The 20,469-nt window shown below is 50.8% G+C and overlaps 1 protein-coding gene across 6 annotated transcripts in view; it reads right to left on the reverse strand.

Moving 5' to 3' along the window:
• ZSWIM7 (zinc finger SWIM-type containing 7) overlaps nucleotides 1–20,419 on the reverse strand; it is a 21,288-nt gene extending 869 nt beyond the window's left edge. Inside the window, exons 1-8 of one of the 6 annotated variants that reach the window (XM_042857970.2) lie at nucleotides 20,262–20,417; nucleotides 19,689–19,776; nucleotides 18,208–18,328; nucleotides 17,766–17,865; nucleotides 14,907–14,928; nucleotides 11,551–11,653; nucleotides 3,671–3,775; nucleotides 1,982–2,297 (exon numbers count right to left, since the gene is read on the reverse strand). In XM_042857970.2, coding sequence (XP_042713904.1) covers nucleotides 2,166–2,297; nucleotides 3,671–3,775; nucleotides 11,551–11,653; nucleotides 14,907–14,928; nucleotides 17,766–17,841 — 438 coding nt within the window. In that variant the 5' untranslated portion in view covers nucleotides 17,842–17,865; nucleotides 18,208–18,328; nucleotides 19,689–19,776; nucleotides 20,262–20,417 and the 3' untranslated portion in view covers nucleotides 1,982–2,165. Of the gene's footprint in view, nucleotides 1–1,981; nucleotides 2,298–3,670; nucleotides 3,776–11,550; nucleotides 11,654–14,906; nucleotides 14,929–17,765; nucleotides 17,866–18,207; nucleotides 18,329–19,688; nucleotides 19,923–19,972; nucleotides 20,136–20,261 lie in introns of those variants that run through there. The other 5 variants (XM_065572880.1, XM_008168992.4, XM_024105942.3 and 2 more) reach the window with 5 other exon arrangements.
• Nucleotides 20,420–20,469: the final 50 nt, after the last annotated feature.

The raw sequence follows: 20,469 nt of genomic DNA on the forward strand, positions 1-20,469 counted from the left end.
ACCCACAGCAGGAACCTGCTCATGGACTCGGTCCGGTGAGTTCGGTGCTAAACTGTTGCCTGTGAGATTAAGTATCTGCCTAATGCCCCACAAACCAGCAGTGGCGAAGGGGACAGAGGCCTCTGCTGTAGCTGGGTGGTTTGGATACTCAGACATTTGGGGGAGGGGGGGTCTGGTTTCATTCCCCGGTGGGCCTGAGGCTTCTGCGGGCTCTCAAGTGCATTTGCTCAGCGTGGCGCGAAGGGATGCGCTGGTGTGGGGTGCTCTTGCCTAAGCTGCTCCACTTTAATTAAATAATTGGGTCACAGCAACTCTCAGGCCCATTGTGTAGCTCAGTGGTTCGGGTTCTCACTCAGGAGGTGGGAGAATTGGGCTCAATTCCCCCTTATCCTGCTATTTGAAGGATGGGGGCACGGCCAGGAGTCAGAATCACACCCTAGTCCAGTGGCTGGAGACTCGCCTAATACCCTCCACACCGTACCCCCACAAGGCTGCTTGTTGGGCACTTATGCTTTAGGCCAATTGATATTTAATTAAGGTGGACAGGCTTCCAGAGGAACAACAGAGGGAGGCTCACATGAGGATGCCACCTAGCTCAGGAATGGAACCAGGGTCTCCAACTTCCCAGCTGAACAACCTCATCACTGCACCACAGACAGCATGTTGGGACTGCTTTGGCCCAATTAATATTTAATTAAAGCGGAAGGGCTTACAGAGGCAAGCCTGGGGGAACTCCACAGCCTAGCCCAGGAACAGGGCCCAGGTCTCTGCCAACAGTGTAGTATGGGAACACGACGCTCATCGTTGTGCAGTGTCGCTGTGAGAGCACCTGTGCAACAAGGAGATGCAAATGCTGCAGGGAAGATTTGGTGCACTTGATGCATGCGGCTGTGACAGTGACGAGTGCAGCGACAGAGCACTGAACACATCAGAGACAGGTTTTGAGGGGCAGTAGAAATGTTTCAACAGTCTGCAAATTTCTGTGACTATTTTTGTCAGTTAATATTGCCCAAAGGGGCATTGCATTAGATATCAAATAGCTCATAGTTGTATGTAGGGGTTACATTAGAGTATTCACATGCTATATTCATACAAGACCTTCTACTAAAAGTCCTGACAGTTATATAAGTTGTGTACAGTGTATTGTCATATTATTCAGCGACCCTGTCACAGTTGTATCATAGGTTCTTGTTTAGCTTAATGTCTCCAGCTGAGCAGATATATTTTTGATGTTATGTTTTAAAATTAAGGGGCAGGAGTTATCGTCTACATAACTTCATAAAAATAGACAGAAAAACATTTCTCAAATGAGTCCATTCCTCAAATGACAACAAATATTGTTAGGTATTACATGGTACAAACATGCTCATACTGTCATGTGACTATAGATTTCTGCTTTAACTGAAGACAAAAAAGTATAGGACAACGCATAAAATATACACACCGGGGGTTAAATATTTCCCAAACTTTCCAACACAGGACTATTTGGAGTACACACTTGCATTATTAATTGTATTTAGAAGCTTTCTGACAATTTTGGTAAAATTAGACTGATTCTACGAGTTACAGCCCTTTCTGTGATTTTATGCCCCATAACATTTAAACATGATACAATAAACCTCCCATGAGGGTTGCATCTACATCCCCCCGGGAATGACCACTGGGTATGTGCCTAACGTGGTACCGATGACATTTTTCTACCTGCTGGGTTACCCTTAGTACCCCGGAGGGGTTCAGGCTGCTACACTAATAAAAGGCCAGCCCCAAAAGATGTGTTGGGGCAAAGAAGCTACTATAAGAGATCAACCCTGCACTAGGGAAGCATTAGGAAGGGCCAAGAAATCACCAAAAAACCGGCGCTTCTGTATTCATAATCCCACTGTCCCAAACCCTTGAGGCCCAGAAATAGTTAATGCTCCTGCAGGAACCACAGCAGCAGGGGAGATGAAGGGCATGGAAGTCACAAAATCTCAGCCTAATGTTATGAGGCTTCATATTATTCATTTATTACAACACAACTAAGTAATACAACGGTGCAGGGCTGCTAAATAATTTCCTGCCTAAATTCAGCTTGGGAGGAAAACTATCTGCCTTGATCCCTTGGCTTAGGGATGTTAGTCACTGTACCTCAGAGGAGCCAGGGAGGCGTTGCAGGAGAGAAGGTGTTAGCACACGGTCCCAGGTCCTTCCTCCTCTTCCTCTGCCAGTAAGATGCTTGCCAGCTGCTGGTCAGAGACAGAGAGCTCTTGGCATGCGCCTGTGGCCTGGCTGAGGTACATGGCAAGGATGTGCTTACACTGCAAGATACAGACGTGAGCAAATTAGCAATAAAGGTGACCCATGAATGGCTGGGTTTAAAGAAGGGCTTCCTCCCGACCCCAACGTGCTCCAATCCCAGCAAAGAGAACACGGGCACAGGCTAGAGAGCAGGTAAAGAATTCTACCCCAGGCAGTAGCTGGGCCCAAATCAACTGTGTAGTCAAGGCAATGTTCACCCCGAGGTTTTGTTCACCTGCATCAGGTCTCCTGGGTGTCTTGTGTGCAGTGTGCCCCTGCTCCCCACACAGCTGGCTGAAGATACCACAGGGCCCAACTCACACTGTGTCCTCCAGTGAATCAACGACAGGAAAGACCCAGGCTCACTAATGTCTGGCCCTACTGCCCCACGCCTGCCATAGCCAGGATCATCCCTGGTCTTAGCTCCTGCAGGCCCTTGCTCAAGGCTTTTCAACTCAAAGCCACATGGTTCCCATATAAACACACCATGGGCCTGGCCCCTCTATTCGGAGGGCAGGAGATGGAGACAACAGGCTTCCTGCTGACTGTATCAGCTCACCGATGTGAGATGCCCTCTCCTCTCAGGATATTACCCAGAGGACTGAAGGGTCTTTCTTCCCTGTGGGGAAGTGAATTATGAAGCACTGCTGTGCCCTGCACCCTTATCATCACCTTAGCCCCCACACTGACTGTTCCCCTCTCCTGTAGGCACGTGTACTGAACTTCAGTGCAGATGAGGCTCCCCTTTGGGATCCAGTAGAGACTCTGTTATAACAAAAAGAACAGGAGTACTTGTGACACCTTAGAGACTAACAAATGTATTTGGGCATAAGCTTTCGTGGGCTAAAACCCACTTCATCAGATGCATGGAGTGGGAAATACAGTAGACAGATTTTTTTATACACACACCCACAACATGAAAAGATTGGGGGCCACCATCTTTTCATGTTCTCTGTGTATATTTATCTTCCTACTGTATTTTCCACTGCATGCATCCAATGAAGGGGGTTTTAGCCCACAAAAGCTTATGCTCAAACAAATTTGTTAGTCTCTAAGGTGCCACAAGTACTCCTGTTCTTTTTGCTGATACAGACTAACACGGCTCCCACTCTGAAACCTGTTACAACAAAGGCAGCCTGAGGATGAGTCCAGGGGCCACTGATCTTTACTGTCATAACTAGTAACACTTCATTGCAAACCAACACTATCCCATGAGCCCGGCTGCTCACACATGACTCCCCATTGTCGGCTCAGGGCATGGTGGCCACAGATTGCTCCAACGTTTCAACACTTGTGCGTTTCCTCCCTTGCACAACCCAGGTACATGAAATCCTGCTCAGGGAAGTGTGTCAGCGGCACAGACTCTCCCCCTCGTTCAAGGCAGGCAACTTACCACCAGGCTGTCGTTCTTCCGCAGCACGGAGAAAGCAAATGCAGGGCACGTGCAGAAGTGGCAGGAGGCGTAGCAGGTGTACAGTTTGCCTGAACTCCCGAGGACCTGGAATAGACAGATTCACAGAGTGGGCCTCAGAAACTGGGGGCTCTGCCTGCCATTTCGCTCCTGACTCCCTGCCACTCGCCACATCTAACTTACTCCCCCAGCTGCCAGGCAAACTGCCCGGGGACGGGGAGCTTGGAGCGGCACATCCTGAACGGGGCCCCCTGGAATTCAGCACGTCGTGCCTGCGCTTTCCTTCTGGAACCTCACGCGACGGCAGAAGCCAGGTTCCCCCGGCCACTCTCTGTCCTATTCTATGCAGGGGCTGCTGGTTCAGCTCCTTCAGTGTTATCACAGGGCGACATTCGGGCAGACACAGCGCCCGCGTTAGGGTGACATGTACACGCCGTCTCGCCCCCGGGGAGAGCTGAACCCAGGGTGGGAGTGTTTTAGAGGAAGAGAGGCCAGTGTCAAGCCCGCCTGCCCAGTAGATAACAGCACTGTGAGGTATTTGATACTTCAGGGGGCAAAGGAGCCAGGAGAAGTGGGCCAACCTGGCTGCTGATTGTCTTGAAAACTCTGTCTGACAAATGCCAGAGACAAGGGGCTGGCTGTCCTCCGTCCCCACTGCCCCAACTAACTTCCAAGCATGCCCCAAAGCACAGATTTGTCACAATACCCTGCCTACTTACCCACAAACACTCCCTGACTTACAGCCTGTGCACTGGGGACGGGGGCTGCCAACTGGGCAGCGATGGGCCTGCAGCGCTCCTCTGCACCAGCTGAGATTCTACTGCCCAGGGACTAAGAGAACTCTGCTGCCGCTGAACACATGGCCCCTCTCACACCAAACCGGAGCTAGGCTCCAATCTCTCAGCGGATGGAGAGGAATGTAAAACCCCTCAAGGCTATCCCAGAGCTTCAGACCATCCAGCAAGTTCCCAGGGGCTAGAAGGGGCGGACAAACCTCTTGTATCTTATGCCAGACAAAGGGAGTTTGTGAGCCCCGGGCCCCCAAGGACAGGGGGTGGAAATAAACCAGAAGGGAGCCCTTGCCGGGGACTCTTCTCCTAGCCAGCTGCAATGGCTGGAAGCCATGAGGGGGTCTGGCTGTTTGGCTGCCACAAGCAGCTGCAGTTGTTGGATTTCAGTTTTCTTGAATAAACAAAGTTCAGGTCTCCAGAGAAAGGGCCTCGCTGTTCTGTCTCTGTGCTGGGACCGTTTCAGGGGAAAGTCTCTGTGTCCCTTTCCCATGTGCCGCCCCTTCACTCGGCAGAGGGGCATGTTTTCAGTGCAGGGAAGCAGACAGGCAAGATGCACTCTTGGCCGCTGCTGGGACTGCCGTGAACAGCCTGAAAAAGCCATCCCAGAACCTCCTGCTTTTAACTTCTGGCAGGCAGGAAAAGGGCTTGTAGGAGTTAATCCCATCAGGTGCTCTCCCCTGAGCCTCCTGCCCCTCTGCTGCACAGGGTGGGGAGAGATTACGCTCTGAGTTACACCAGTGTAAATCTGGCTACAATAGCGGTGCCCCAGTTTCCGAGATCTGAATCCAGTCCAGCCTGTGTGTGCAGCTCACATTATGCCCAAGCAGCATTTGTCAGCCCTGCAGATGCAGGCAGGGGACTTGGCCTGGCCTTAATGCCAGGGAAGTTCAATAGCTGGTCCCCCCTGGTATCCTGTGTCTGGCCCAGCTTTTCCTGGGTAATCCAAAGGAAGGGGGAATCCCCTCCCTTAGATTCACCCGGAGCCAACTGCACAAGGTTATTTAGAGGGCCTGGGTGGGCGGGAATCTCTCACCGAGCTCCTGGGTGGGCAGACTAAACTATTATTGTCGTCCATGCTTCACAGAAATCACAACCATCGCACCTGTCTCCATCCTGATCTCCTTTAAAGCCGCCCAGTTACCGGGCACGGGCCCGACCCCCAGCACAACTCCATTGACGTCGAAGGTCTTGTCTACCCGTCGGAGGGTTAGAGTGATCCATGCTGCGGGGGGAATGTGAAAGGCCGGAGTTATGCTGGTGTAATCCCCACGGGAATGCTCCTCTTCCAGCACGGGCCTTTTCCAGCACCGGCTTATGTTGCTTTTGAGGGGTTTAAGCAAAACCAAAACCCCCCACTCTTGTCCTGGACTAAGCGTGTCCACACGGGGTTTATATGGGACTTGGAAAGCTTTGCTGTATAAGGAAGGGGCCCTGACTGGCTCCAACGACCCCACAAACACTCTTTGCTCTAGTCCCACAGAGCAGCAAGCTTTGGTTTGGCTCGGTCCCAGTCACGCACACAAGACAGCGTCCCCTGGGTTAACAGTGAGCAGCAGAGACTGTCCGAATCCTGCGCACTGACATCCATCTTCAGGAAACCGCACTCCTTCTAGCCTCCTCCTAACACCCACACTATCCCACCTCCAAATCCAGTGCTCCGCTTGCCATCCCGAAAGCAACGTCTCTGCACCGCAGCTCCACTTTCCCTTCCAGCCATGTGCCGACCGACTGACTGTCCCAGGGGCCGGCTCAATAGTTTACTTGGGAGCACTCATCTCTCCCAATCTGGTTTTTAGATTGCTTCCCAGCTGGTCTGGGCCTGGAGGGGAGCAGAAATGGTAGCCGGGGTGTGTTTACACTATGAAGCAGACTGGGCTTTGATCAGAGACTGGTTATTCACCTTGCCTGCCCTGGGCTCCCCTTCACTCCACACTGTTTGTTTCACTTGCAATAGGCTTGTTATTTTCTGTCCCGTTTGATTGTTTGCTTGCAAGATTAAGTATTTCGATGGCGACTTTCCCTCAGCCGACTTCAGAAGCTGCCAGCGTTGCTCTGGTTGAGCATTTCCCCCGTGGCGTTGGCTGCCCCTCCCAGAAAGAACAGGCCTTTCACGACTCTCTGATTCAGGTGGAATCTCAAATCCATGGGCCACGCAGCACTGAAATGCGGCAGCCAGACCTTCCCTCCGCCTGAGACGCTGCGCTGTCTCCTCCCATCATTCTCTCCAGTCTTGGGGAAACAAGGGCTGCTTTGCAAACTCCCAGGGGCTTGTCCATCCCCTCCTACAAGAACTCAGAGGGATCAAACCCAACCAAAACGCAGCTTCCGAGAGGAAACCACCCTGGGGTTCCTGTGACATACGTCGAGCCAATGGAGTGAATAAGGCTGGATCCTGACCTCAGAGACAGGAGCACATACTCCACTTGCATGGCCGGTGAGCGGGAAGAGGTGGAAGTCACCAGACATGCAGCCAGGCTCTGCTGTGGGTCCCACGTCGGAAAAGGCTCCTGAGCACAAAGAACCAAGGCAGCCAGGAGCTAGTTTTTAAACTTGCAAACCTTCCTCTCTTACTGTGTATGTCTGTGGCACGGATAAGACGAGGTCCAGGGGAAACCAGCACAGGAGGCAGGGATAGTGCAGTGCTGGAAAACTGGCTGCACAGGCATCTGGGGAAGCGTCAGGTGAGTAGTGTTCCACCCCAGCAAATGCCAGGTTCCTCCATCATCTACCATCTCCCTGCAACCAGCATCTGATTAACCAGCACCATATGGCTAAGCCCAGGAGCGGAGCAGACATTTCCACATGAGCATTTTAATCTGTTTACAGACAGCGGGGCAGGCTGCCACAGAGTTCTAGGAAATGAAAATGAAAATATATTTAAACAAATAATCTAATAAAGATGCAGGATGTGAACGATCAACACTAAGCAAACAGATCAGGCCAGGCCAACAGCTGAAGGGAGCAAGGGGAAGATAGGCAGGAGGGATGGAACAGGCTTCAGATGCCTAGTCTGGGCTTGACCCTGAGGAGAAAAATATTTGCCATCTCACCCCATTCCCGCTGGCTGGCTTCAGTTCCATGGCCCGCTGAGTACCTGTCACTGGTCACGTTGGGTGTGGCTAACCGGTGCCCGGACTTCGCTACATTAAGGGCCGCATTGACAATTGCCAGGATCCCAAAGCTTCCATCTACATTTGCATATTTTTTAACCCACCCAAATAACGGCTTGTAGCTCTGCCGCTGGCTGGTGCTTGTGTCTCCGCTGACCAATGACGAGACACTGCTTGTTGAGGTCACCAGCGGGTCTGAAGCATCCCCACTCCGGAGCTCCAGGGAGCTGGGTTTAGCCCACAAGCTGCAGTTCAGGTGAGCACTAGGAGAGCCCTTCAGATGAAGGCTAGAGAGTCCAAATTGAAGTTGTAACACGAGGCCTGGAGCTGCTAGCCATGCGATCCCTGCACTGCCATACTGAGCAGGAGGGGCAAAGGGCTGCTTTCACTTGAATGGGGAAATTAAGCTGAGGCCAGTTTCTGGCCCACCTCAGCAGCTAGAAGGAAAAGTGATCTACACTGCAGGGAGTTGTATCAGGCGTGTGTCTGGGAGGCAAAAAAGCGAAACAAAAAAGCGGCCGTGCCACCCTAGGATTGGGCAGAACGCTGCCTTGAACAATCTGCTGCCCCAAGCACCAGCTTGCTCAGCTGGTGCCTGGAGCCGGCCCTGCCAGGAGGAGGCTGTTTCTGAAGCAGTACCCAGGATGATGGACCACAGGCAGCACTGGGGGCTGGTACAGTCCATTAGCACTGACACCCCTTCCCATCCGCGTCCGAGCCCTGGGCTGCAGGGGCACCATTCCTGAGGGCAAGTCCAAGACTTGTTTGTCTGATAGGTAGATCTATGCATTATCTAGCCCCGCTGAGGACTTTCCCCTCGCTCCCAGCAGACCCTCTCCTCTGTTAGGAGGAAGCGCACACAGGAAGTCTGGCCCACTGACAAGGCTCTCCTCAGCTGGTCACATCAGCATTGAGCCATCAATGGATCCAGCCCATGAGAGGGTAATGAGCTGTGAGACAATGCACCCATCCAGAGCTACTCCGCATGCTGCTCGCTGCCTCAGTGACGTGGCCTTGATAAAGCCCCTGATTGCATTCCTGTCTCGGCTCCAGTCACAGTCCTTGGGGGGCTCTGCCCCTTGCCTCAGCACCTCTGGAACGGTGGATACAGCTGCAAGGAGGAGTGCTGCAATGGAGCTTCAAGACCTCCAAGAGAACAGCTCTCCAGAGGCCTCCACAGCAAAGACATTACAGCAGCAGCAATACCCCGCCCCAGAAAAGGAAAGCGGCTGAGAAACGCACGCCCAGCCCCCAGGCTATTTATCATCTGGGAAGACGTCCTCACTCCCCTTTGCCATCCCACTCCCATCCTCCTCTCTGATACCGCTGGAAAGACCAGACCGCTGCTGGGCACAGGGTGAGTGGAGCAGGGGCGGGGCTTTTCACTTATCAGCGCCTGTCAGTTGGCCACTCGGCTTGTCTGTCTAACCCTCTGCTCACTGGCCAAGACTTGCTGCTCTTTTCCCCTACAGGAACCAGCCTCCGATTCTGCCTCCTGAAGCGGGGAGGGGAGCAGCTCTGAAATCTCTTCTTGTGAGTGAAAATCCATTAATTGGGCTACGTAAGCGAATGATAATCCGTAAAGGAAAACTGTAACTATTGGTTGGTCCCACTGGGGATTGTCAAAGGCAATCACATAGCAAAGAGCCTGGTCCATCTTGCCCTGAAGTCAGTGGGGTTTTACTCCACTCAATGGGAGTAGGAGCTGGCCCTCAGAGGGGCAAACACATGAGAGGGCACGTGCACTAGCTGGGTAGGCGGCTTGCCAGGCAAACACCCCAAAGCATCCAGAAGGGCGAAGCTGCCCCTTTGTAGGACCCGGTCACTGACGATCAAGGCTGGGAGCTCTTTGGGGAAGGGACTCGCTCACTCTCCTTGTGCAGTGCCCGGCACAGCGGGGCCCTGCTCTCGGCTGGGCCTTCAGCACTGGACGTATCACAAAGAAACGCCCCACGTCACTGAGCTAGGGAGCAGAGCTGCTCGGGTGGAGGGAGAAGGATCTCCTCCAATGCAGCCTTTCCTCACAGTGGCAGCGCTAGCGGCCCAGGCCGGGGAAGAGCTCTCCATTGCTAACAGGAGACGGGAGGGCGGCAGTCAGACAGTTGGCCATGCCACACACAAGGCATTAATAACACATATAGAGCACGCATGCTCACTACGCTGTCCAGCTACCTCTAAGGAATGGAAACCCAGGGGCTCGGAGAGCTACAGCACGCGAAGTGTCCAGCCCTGCTGGCCACGAGGAGCTGCTGCAAGGTGAGCTGAGCCTGCATGGACAAAGAGAAGCACGAAGGCGGAGCTGGGGTCTCCCCACCGCACTGCCTCAGCTTAATGGGGGTTCATTTCAAAGGCTGCCTGCAGCCACTTAGAGGAGTCCAAACCTGGGCCCAGCAAAGGGCTCAAAGGCTGCACAGAGCTGGGATAAAATGGTCCAAATTGCTGCTCCCCATAGCCTTAATACGTAGGTGCAGCTGGTTAAGACGTCACATCCCAGCATGCAATGCTCCATCTTAGCCCTAAAAAACACACAGCACAGAGCCTGGGAGCTCCCAGGCTGGGCTTTTCAGGCTGGGTATTTAATAAGAGCAGCAACAAGGAAGGAAAAGCCTCAAGGCCTCCAATTAATAAAGGAGGCGTCATCCCAAAGAATCACTGGAGCCGAGAGACAGCCGCTGCCTCAGGGCCCTGGAAGCAGCACTTAGTCCTTGTGAAACACCAACAAGCAACCGCAACCCCTCAACTCAGCCCAGAGGCCGTGTTCTTAGGCCCCTGGGTTTATGAATTGGGTCTTACAGGTGGGTCCCACACACTCTCCGGAGTCCCCAAGAACAGCGAAAGCTCCTCCCGTGACTTGAACACCACAGCCCCTGAATACGTGACAATGATCACCCTTATCCAGGGCAAAGGGAGCGACTGGATCTTATCCCCAGTTAAACAGAAGGGTCTGCGGTGGCAGCACATCTCAGCCCGGCCCGTTTGCAGCTGTAGGGAAGACGGCTGGGGATGCCACTCAGGGCTGTTCCAACACCAAGGGCAGAGTTTGTCCTTCTTCAGAGGTGCATTGAGCCTGGTGCAAGGTATTGCATTGGCACTGAAGGGGACGGCAGTCCTGTTTATCCCCCAACAGGCACAGCGTGGGGAGCCTCCACACATCAGCCCCTTTTACTAACAGGTCTCAATCCTGGCCCTGGAGGACCCCACTCTGTGGGCAAGGGCACTTGGATCACTGTGGCCCATTCAGACCTTCGCTTCTCTGCCAAGGATGCCAATTATTATGGTGGTTTTTGTGATATAGAGACTTGATCACTATGAGTTGAACTGTGCCCCCTGATTCAATTCACACCAGTTCCCTAAACAGCTTCCAGATGCAGCAGATTCCCTCCGCTGGCAGTGAAGTCACTAGTTCATGGCCCCCGGCTGGGCAGGGAGTGACCCCCCCGTTGGTAGCACACGCTGCTAGACACAGAGTTCAGGACACTCAGGGGACACATTGTGATGGGTTAAAATGGGATCAAAGCTTATTCTGCAGAGCTGGGGCCCTGTCCAAAGGTTCCCAAGGGACAGAAGTGATACAGAACTTTGAGGGACATGATGAAAATACTAAACTCTATGGTTTAGTGATCCCCGGAAAACATCCTCCTAACACCGGTATCCATAGAGCACAGGCAGCTGCTAGCTCAGGCCAGACGAATGGTCGTCTCTGGGAGTAGCTGGATGCTTCTCGGGGAGGTGTAATGCACCGTTCTATGCCGCGGGGGTTACATTACCCCTTGGCACTATGGCTCTCCTGTCTCGGCTTAAGATGCGTTATGTTTCCATGTCACAGCCCTCTCTGCCTAAGGAGGTTCTGAAGCAGTCAGTGCATTTCCTTATTCGACGTGGCACAGGGCCACGTGGGCAGACAGCAACCAAAAGAGACTAGAGAACTTGTGAGTGAGCCGGGAGAAAGCCTGGTCTGTACCTGGTACACGGCCCTTCCACTAGGAGACACGATTCGCGTGACTGAGTGTTGATCAACCAAATCCAAGGCCGCCACAGCAGATGAGCCAAATACAAATTTCAGCCTAGAAGAGAAGAGGTCCCTGGGTTAGGCTGTGCTGCAAATGTAGGGCCCACTCCTGCTCCTCTTGAAATCAATTGGAGTCTTGTCATTGGCTCTGATGGGAGCAAGGTTTCTTTCTAAAAGGTCATTGAACCACGCAGAGCCCACGATGTGTATGGCCAGGGATCCCCAGTGCATCTCTAAAGGTGTTCGGCAAACATCCCAGCACCGCCTTAGTGTGATGTGCTCAACGCCCCCAAATAAAACCTGATTAGGAGCAGCGAAGCACATTGGTCATTCTCTCTCCTTTCTTCAGGTTCTCCCACGGGACTGCCAATCCCAGCCCCAACTCCAGGAGACAACCTGGCTGCTGGAGACTGCTGCTGGCATGTGGGGCAGTTTCTGGAGGGGCAGATCCCACCCACTGAGAGGATCCATAAGGTTTTCATATTCTCATGTCTAGGGTGGAAGATAAGAACATGAGAGAGACACTGCCCCGCTTTCCATCCCAATCACAAACAATCCCCCAAGATTTTTCAACCCCCGCAATAAGATTTAATTTAAAATAAATTGTTTTTGAAAATTTTCTTCTTTAAAGCTGACAAATAACAGGTTCTATATGGGGAGGACACGTCCCTTCTCCAGTGTTGCGACCTGCAACCCAGCAGCTCTGGCCAAGCGCAAGAGGCCCAGAGAGTGAAATGGTCACTGTCTCCAACTAAAGTGAAAAAAGGGGCATCGATTTCAGGTCTGGTCTTTGAACTCTGCGGACACAAGCTATTATCAGCCACACAGGTAAGGGTCTGGCTTGAACGGGGGATTTTTAACTTGATAGTGTCCTTTTAAGGACCACTGATGATCACAAATGGGGCATGAGGGAAGGGGACCCAGGCTTCCTTTATCCACAGGGGTGTCTACAGGAGGCTCTCAGCATTGCTATCACCAGGGCAGCCTTTGGCAGTTGCAAGAGTGGAAGCCACAGTACAGCCAAAGCACTAGCATTTAAACCACTGTGACACCTACCCCTGCTCCGAGCGGGTCTAGATAACACCATGGTAAAAAATACACCAGCAGCTGCCCTGTCTACATGAGACTTGCGGCACTCCTGGCAGTCGCAGCGGGAGAGCTGGTACGAAAAACCTAATGTCGGGCCCTGGAAGAGGAGCCAAGCGCCAACTCCCCCCGCAGCTGAAGTTGGCAAGTGGAAGAAGTACAGGCCCACTGGCTGCACTCCACTCTGACAGACAGCAGAGAGCCATCGCACTGTCAGATCAGTTATCAGTGAGGGTGCAAACAGGAGCAGCGTTAAAAAAACCAAGCATGTGGGCATGGGGAAAAGGAACTGGTGCTTCTGGCACACAGAGCAGCCTAAGCATGCACAGGGGTCACTGTCCCAGGTGGGATCATTGGTCCAGTCAGTCTGGACTCCTGCCTCCAGATGTGACCAACACTTGATGCCTCATACTAAGGAGGAAATGAACGAGTCTGTTGTGCAACAGAGGATGGGGCAAGGGGACGCCTTCCTGACCCCAGGAGAAATTAGCTTATGCCCTGAAGCATGAGATCGGATTAGTTTACAATGGTCGTGTCATAGGCTGAGTCTCATAACTGAGGCGTAAGTCAGCGCTCTGCTTCGCCCCAAAGCAAGCTGGGAAAGTACAAAGCTGAAGGCCAGGGAGAAATACTTCACTCTCTCCCCTGTATATGGCTAAGCCCAGGCACAGTGACAGTCTATCCGGATGCTTCCTGCTCATATTCCAAGGGTTGAAAATGACTAGAGAATTCCTCCTGCTGTTCCATTGTGATGATGCACATTTGTCAGCAGGGGCGGACGCTCGTGACTTCCACTGGGAGACTAGAGTTTCTGTATTCCTTCTGAGGCGGTTCCATTCAGCACGCCTGCAGAAAGGCTTTTATCTGCATGTGTTAGACATCACGTAGGGCTATATGATTAACTGTGTGCCAGCTATGGATACCTGAGCCCTTAACCTGTTGTCCAAACAGCTCAGAGGCTTAAAAGTTATTTTGGATCTGTACATCCTGCTGGTTTGACTGCGTTCCAAAGAGTTCAGAGGTAATAAAGATAAGCTTTATCGACCCTTTATCCACAGAGAAAAACCCGTGCAGTCTGGATCAGTCACAAAGGTAAACAACAAACAAGGAGATGTGTGAAGGAAGAGATGGTTAAAAACAAGAACAGAAGGAAGCAGAAAAGCCTCTTATTCTGGGAAGAATGTGCTTGATCCCCGTCAAGACACAACGAACCCGAGACAGAGCTCTACGTTCTCAGCAGCACAACTGGCGCAAGTCTACGTCACTGATTACATGCCGAACAGCCAGACCTACTCTTGGAGGAGAGGCAGAAATTCAAAGCAAACAGGGAGCGATTTCATCAAAGGAAAGAGTGGGAGGTTGGGAAGGATTCCCAGCATGACACATTCCTTAATGATTAGATTGGGTTTACGGTTGGGACGGGTTGATTTGAATGAATTTCAATGGTTGTTGCAGAGATTTTGGAGATTTTTCCCTAAATATAGTTTTATCAATATACGTCTTTGTACTAGCAGGAAACAACTCAGCGGCCAAGTTGAAATGCAGTGCCTGCAGGAGGTGAGATTCAGAACAGATTCAGGAATAGAATTAGAATATTCCTGAGCCAGAGGGCATTGGTGGCAACTGAGCGGGGGCAGGGGACAGTAGTTAATAATCAACAGTTATTAAGTTATCAGTGGAATTCCACTAAAATAACTTTACTCAGTTTACAATGAGATTCTTTTCCTTCCTCTTCACTTTTAAGATTGAGAAAGAAATCAACAGTTCTGACATCTATCAAGCAACCCAAAGAAGCTGCTGTGCTCACAACAGCATAAAGGCATCAGGAGATGTGAAGCTCTGGAAGGGTGATTTGGAAAGAAAGTTTTGGTTTCACTGAAGTCATATCTCCTTACACCTGGTCTGAACCTGGCCTTAAGACTCTGGAGAGATCTCCCAGGTCCCTGGATGTCCAATCCATCCTTGCTTAGAATGCTTTACAACACGAGCTCAGACTATGGCTGGGAGACACTGGGGAACCTGAAGAGCCCCGGGGAAACCCCACAAATAGGCTGCTTGTACATTCAATTCCACCATCTGCTAAAAATTTAGCTACATTTCACAAGAAACGCCTGCTGGTCAAACAGAAAAAGACATAAGGCAGCAGAGGGAAAAAAGCAAACTATAACGTACTTGAGAGTGCCCTCTAGGAAGGGATGAGGAGCAGAGCAGAAAGTACTTACGCCAGCAGGAGATCATCAGAAACTGCAACAAAAAGACAAAGACATTTCATTTTGCTAAACATTTTGCAAAAGATCCTTTGAAATCAGAGACAGAAAGAGGCCCCGTGGGCTCCACTTTGTCCATCCCCATAGGTCATGCAGGGTTGTCCCCTACAGTGATCAATCCAACCTCCCTAACCACAGAGAGACATAGGAAGCAGTGCAGTGGTTTGTTAGGGGAGAGAATTCACAATACATGACCACAGTGGTGATGGTGTCAGAATCCCAGGCAGACGCTGATAGTGAAGAATGACCCTCCTACCTCTTAAAGCACAATAGGTAGCCCCTGTTTGCTCAGATTAAAAACACATGGACAGTGCATTGGGGGGAACTCTGTTTGTGGGGTGCAAAAACCAGTGTCGATTTTTGCTGACTCCTGGGCTCAGCAATAGGGGATGCTGGGCTGGAATGGTTTCAGACGAGTCATCCACAGATCCTCATGAGATGGAGGGACCAACAGTCAAGTTCCTAGGTTCTAGCTGCTGCGCAAGACTGCACCAGATTTGAAAACAATGAGGTGTCTTTTCGTTTCAGCAGAAGCATCCTTTGCTATTTCAGTCCCGGGTCCCTCACACACAGTTCTGCAGGTGTCCCTTAATCTTGATCTGCAACATTCCCCACTATTCCAGTCCTGGCCCCTCTCCAGCATCAGATCTCACCCCAGATATGCACCCCTGAGCAGAAGCCAGTCACAGTATGCTGGGCTCTCCCCAGTTAATATAGTCCCAAGAGTCTCCCAATGCCTTTGAAACATTTCTTTTTAAATCAACCTAACAACCAATTGCCACTCCTTATGTAGATCACACACATAAACAAAACTGTGCATGTTCAATATGACTTCTTATATGTAGAACCTACATTAAGTGCAGACATTTTTAAAAATGATTCAGAGCTGCAGTGATGAATTTTAAAGAGTAATATGGAGCCACAAATACATGTACTTTTCTAATATCCTACATCTAAAAATTGTAAGAAACGCCTGAAGGTTTTAACAACTTGCACTTCACATTACCAGGCTGATTCCCTTGCAATTTTACCTTGGAATCAATTGATAAATTTGTGGCATATAAATTCTAGTCTTTTAACAGTGCTTTTCCTTTCCCAGCACAGTCTCGGACATCTCCCATGTTTTGTAGCTTTTGATTTTGAGCATAGAAAAATGTCTCTTTTTAACAGGGGTACTTGTTAAAGTGAGTAATTACATTAAAAAAAATCCTCAACCTGTTTTACTTAACAGTTTAGCCCCGATCCTGCAATCTGATCCTTTAGTTACCTCCAATGGGATTCAGGGTGGGTGTGGGGGTCTACCCACGTGGATGTCACTCAGGGATTGGGACTTTAGATCATTACAACTGTAAATATTCTAACAGTCTAATGTATTCTCCACGGCTGAAGTTAGCTGACTTTTCCAACCTTACTCAATTTGGATAATGAAACTAGACTGGTTGGTTTCATTTTCTGGTTCTCAGGTCCCAGTACAATGTTACCAGCATTCCAAGGGGATATTAAAAAGCCCTTCTTGATTATTTTTTTTTTGTTGGTTTCACATTACCTTTGTACAAAATCCTTTATAAAATGGAACAAAATCAAACCTAGATTGTGGACCTAAACTAACCTGACAATACCCATAATGCACATACACTGAGCTCCAGGAAAATCGGTTCAGTCACTGGGGCAGTTTCGATGCTAACTAGCCATCCAGTGCCATTCCTTTAAATGGGACGGTCAAATGGGCTTCCCTGTATTTCTGTTTCCTTTGGTTCTGGCTTAGGCAGAACATATTCTTTAAATAGACACTCCATTTCTGCAGGCGCCACTTGGTCTATTTGCCATCTAAACACACACCACAGGACTCTTTCAACGTGGGTTACAGAAATATCTCAGTAACGCAGCATGCAGCGAATAGCAATTGTTCCATACTAGCTGCTCTAATTGGCCAGGACCTAACTGTTGGCTTGGGCTGCTTACTGCTACTGCCCTCTGAACAAGAAGCCCATCATGATCAGTAGTATAGCGCCCTCTGCTGGTTAACTGGGACAACTATAACATTTCTGTATAGGTTGTTTTGTCACTGGCTTTGAAGTTAGTAAGACTGTGAGCACACAGAAACTATACTTGGACCACAGCTCAAAGAGCTATGGCAATAGCCATGAACATGAATTCTGGGTAATGATATGCAAATTAGCATCCCCATTCAAGAGTCCTATCTCCAGCACTGTCACCACAGGTAACTGACACTGAAGCTAACTGTGCAGCCATAAATAAGGATTTCAACCTCTTAAAGCCTCAGAAAGTTGGCCTAGCAGAGGTGAAACTGGAAGTATGGACGACCCACATGCAGTAAAGTCTCGAAGGCATAGAACGAAAAAGCTTCACAATACTGGCTGTACAATGCTGCTGTAATGAGATGCTTACGAGTAACTATGAGACAGCCTCCATTTTCAAAAGTAACTATGGATTTTGGGTGCCCCAATTTTGGGGCATCCCATTTGGGTCCCTTTAAAAGAGCCCCATTTTCAAAGGGCAAGAGCTCAGCATTTTCCGAAGCTCAAGCCCCTTTATGTTCTTTGAAGGCCACATATTCCTTAGGGCCTCAGAAGATCTGAGCAAGGTTATGCTGAATGCCTGACCCCCAGAAAGCTATGACGTTATTGGTATTTATAAACCACCATGGGTAGCCATGTCTCTTTACAGACAGACTGTGGCACCATGGGGCAGGAGTGGTTTTTTTCACATGGGATCTCAAAGCTTTTCAGCGTCTTATCCAGGCTATGACTGCACCACAAACACCCCGGTATGACTGTGCTTTTCTCCACATACCATGCGAGGTCTCCTGGAAAGCCTTTTTTATCTCTTTCAAAAGCTCCTCTGCCACTGCCGGCAAAGTGGCCTCCATCGTCCTCAACACTCAAACCGAACCCTGTAATCAAAACAGCAGAGGGCAGGGAGAAGTTGGGAAATCAATAGTCACCACAGAAACAGTAACTAGAGACAGTTTATTAGGATGAAGGATGATTTCAACCCCCAGATAAGGCAAAGGGAAGGGAACTGATTATTTATCAGCATTTCTTATACAGTAAAAGCTGTTTTATCCAGCACTTCACCAACCGGAAAGTTCTATAACCTGTCTTTCCTGATCTTCATTGAAATTCTGGTTTATAATCCAATTGGTGCGGGGCCGGCAGGAGGTTGGGGCATGGGAGGGGTTTCGGGGCAAGGGGTTGGGGCGCGGGAGGGGGTGTCAGATCCAGTCGGTGCTCACCTCAGGTGGCTCCCTGCAAGCGGTGACTTGTCTCGGTTGCTCCCAGGCAGAGGCTGGGCTGCTGAACTTTTCCACTGGGAGGTGGGGGAATCAAACAAAGGATTCCTGCCTTATGGAAATCCTATATAAGATGGGGGAGGAAAACAGTCAAGGTCTTCAGTTCCTTTCTCCTCCGCCTTCCCACCCAAAGAGATACTTGAAAATGCCTGGAAACAAAAGGACTGGAACTGATGGGGGAAAGACCTGCTTGACCCAGGCTGGAAAGATATCTGGCCTGTGAAGGACTCTACCTAAGACAGTATCTAAGGCGAGGAATTACTATTTGTAACCAATTTCTTTAGTGAATCAAGCTTAGTTTGCATGCTTTGTTTTATTTGCTTGGTAATCTGCTTTGTTCTGTTTGCTACCTCTTTGCCACTTAAAAGTCACATTTTGTAGTTAATAAACTTATTTCTTGTTTATAATATAACCCAGTTTTATGTAATTTCTAACTGGGAGGGCAAGAAGTTGTGTATATCTTCCTCCACACCGAGGGAGGGGGCGAATTTCATAAAACCTTTGGGTTTGTACTCCTTAAAGGGAGTGGGCACCAGAGTGCTGGGGCGAGCTCCTAAGGCTGAATCTTTCCAGAGCGGATCTCTGTCTCTCTGTGCAGCCGGGCGTGACCCTGCCTGTGTACTTGGCTGGAAGAGGCTTATGAGCCTAGCCCAGCAAGAGCAGGTAAAGGGGACCCAGGCTGGCAGAATAGGCTGACTCACTGGCATCCCAGCACATCAAGTGGCATTCGGGGCGGGGGGAGGAGCAAACTGTCACAGCAGTAACTAGACTTTTGGTGTCCAGTCAGTACATTTGATCGGACACTGCCAGGTCCCCTTTCCAACTAGCTTTCCAGTCAAAAAACAGGCACCTGGCACCCCTAAATGGCAGCCAGACACAGAAGCCAAAACCCAGACTGGTGGCAACACTATCAGAGACAGCCTAATTTGTCAAGTGATTCCACCCTAGAAACCGAGGAGCAAGGGACTGGAGAATTAGAGCTTCACAGGACAAACTCTCCAGCCTCAGCTCTCAATTATCATTACTCGGTTATCAGGTGGGAGGGATAGCTCAGTGGTTTGAGCATTGGCCTGCTAAACCCAGCGTTGTGAGTTCAATCCTTGAGGGGGCCACTTGGGGATCTGGGGCAAAATCATTACTTGGTCCTGCTAGTGAAGGCAGGGGGCTGGACTCAATGACATTTCAAGGTCCCTTCCAGTTCTAGGAAATGGGATATCTCCATTAATTTAAAATCATTACTAACAGCCAGGAATTGTCCACAAAGGGGCCTTCACACATCCCATCCACCCAAAGCACTGTCTCTTTTGGCACAGCAAGTGCATTGCTCCTCTACACCTTGCATGAGCTCGCCCTGATGCGCTTATGAGGGGGCAGGCAGAAACATTTGCTCAATTCAAGATGGATCAAGGCATGCTGGGACACACCTCTCTCCAGGGCCACACAGCATGCTGGGATATTAGGGTTGCCAATTTGGTTAGATGTCTGCCTGGAGGTTCCATCACATGACATAATCTTTAATTAAAGATTAATCTTTAATTCCTGGAGATTCCGGGACAATCCTGGAGGGTTGGCAGCCCCATGGGACATGCCTCTCTGTGGGGCCACATGGCATGCTGGGATATGCCTCTCTTCTGTGGGGGCCACCCAGCATGCTGTGATGGGACATGCCACTCTGCTGGGCCGCAGGGCATGCTGGGATGCGACATACCTCTCTGCTGGGCCTCAGGGCATGCTGGGACATGGCTCCCTGTGAGGGCCGCACGGCATGCTGGGACGGGATGTCACTGCAGGCCCGCACGGCATGCTGGGAGGGGAGTGTCACTGCTGGGCCGCATGGCATGCTGGGAGGGGAGTGTCACTGCTGGGCCGCATGGCATGCTGGGACATGGCTCCCTGTGAGGGCCGCACGGCATGCTGGGACGGGATGTCACTGCTGGGCCGCATGGCATGCTGGGACATGGCGCCCTGTGAGGGCCGCAAGGCAGGGTGGGACATACCTCTCCGCGGGGCCGCAGGGCATGCTGGGAGGGGATATGTCACTGCAGGGCCGCAGGGCATGCTGGGAAGGGACGTGCCTGCCTGCGGGGCCCCCGCACCACTGCCAATCCCCTGTTTGGGGCCTGGCTCGGGCCCAACCCCCAGCGCTGCGCCCCCCACCCCCGCTGAACTGGTCACATGACCTTGAAACGTCACTTCCCCTTGGCC

Source organism: Chrysemys picta, chromosome 19 (genome assembly GCF_011386835.1).
Source record: "Chrysemys picta bellii isolate R12L10 chromosome 19, ASM1138683v2, whole genome shotgun sequence".
Classification (NCBI taxonomy): Eukaryota; Metazoa; Chordata; order Testudines; family Emydidae; genus Chrysemys; species Chrysemys picta.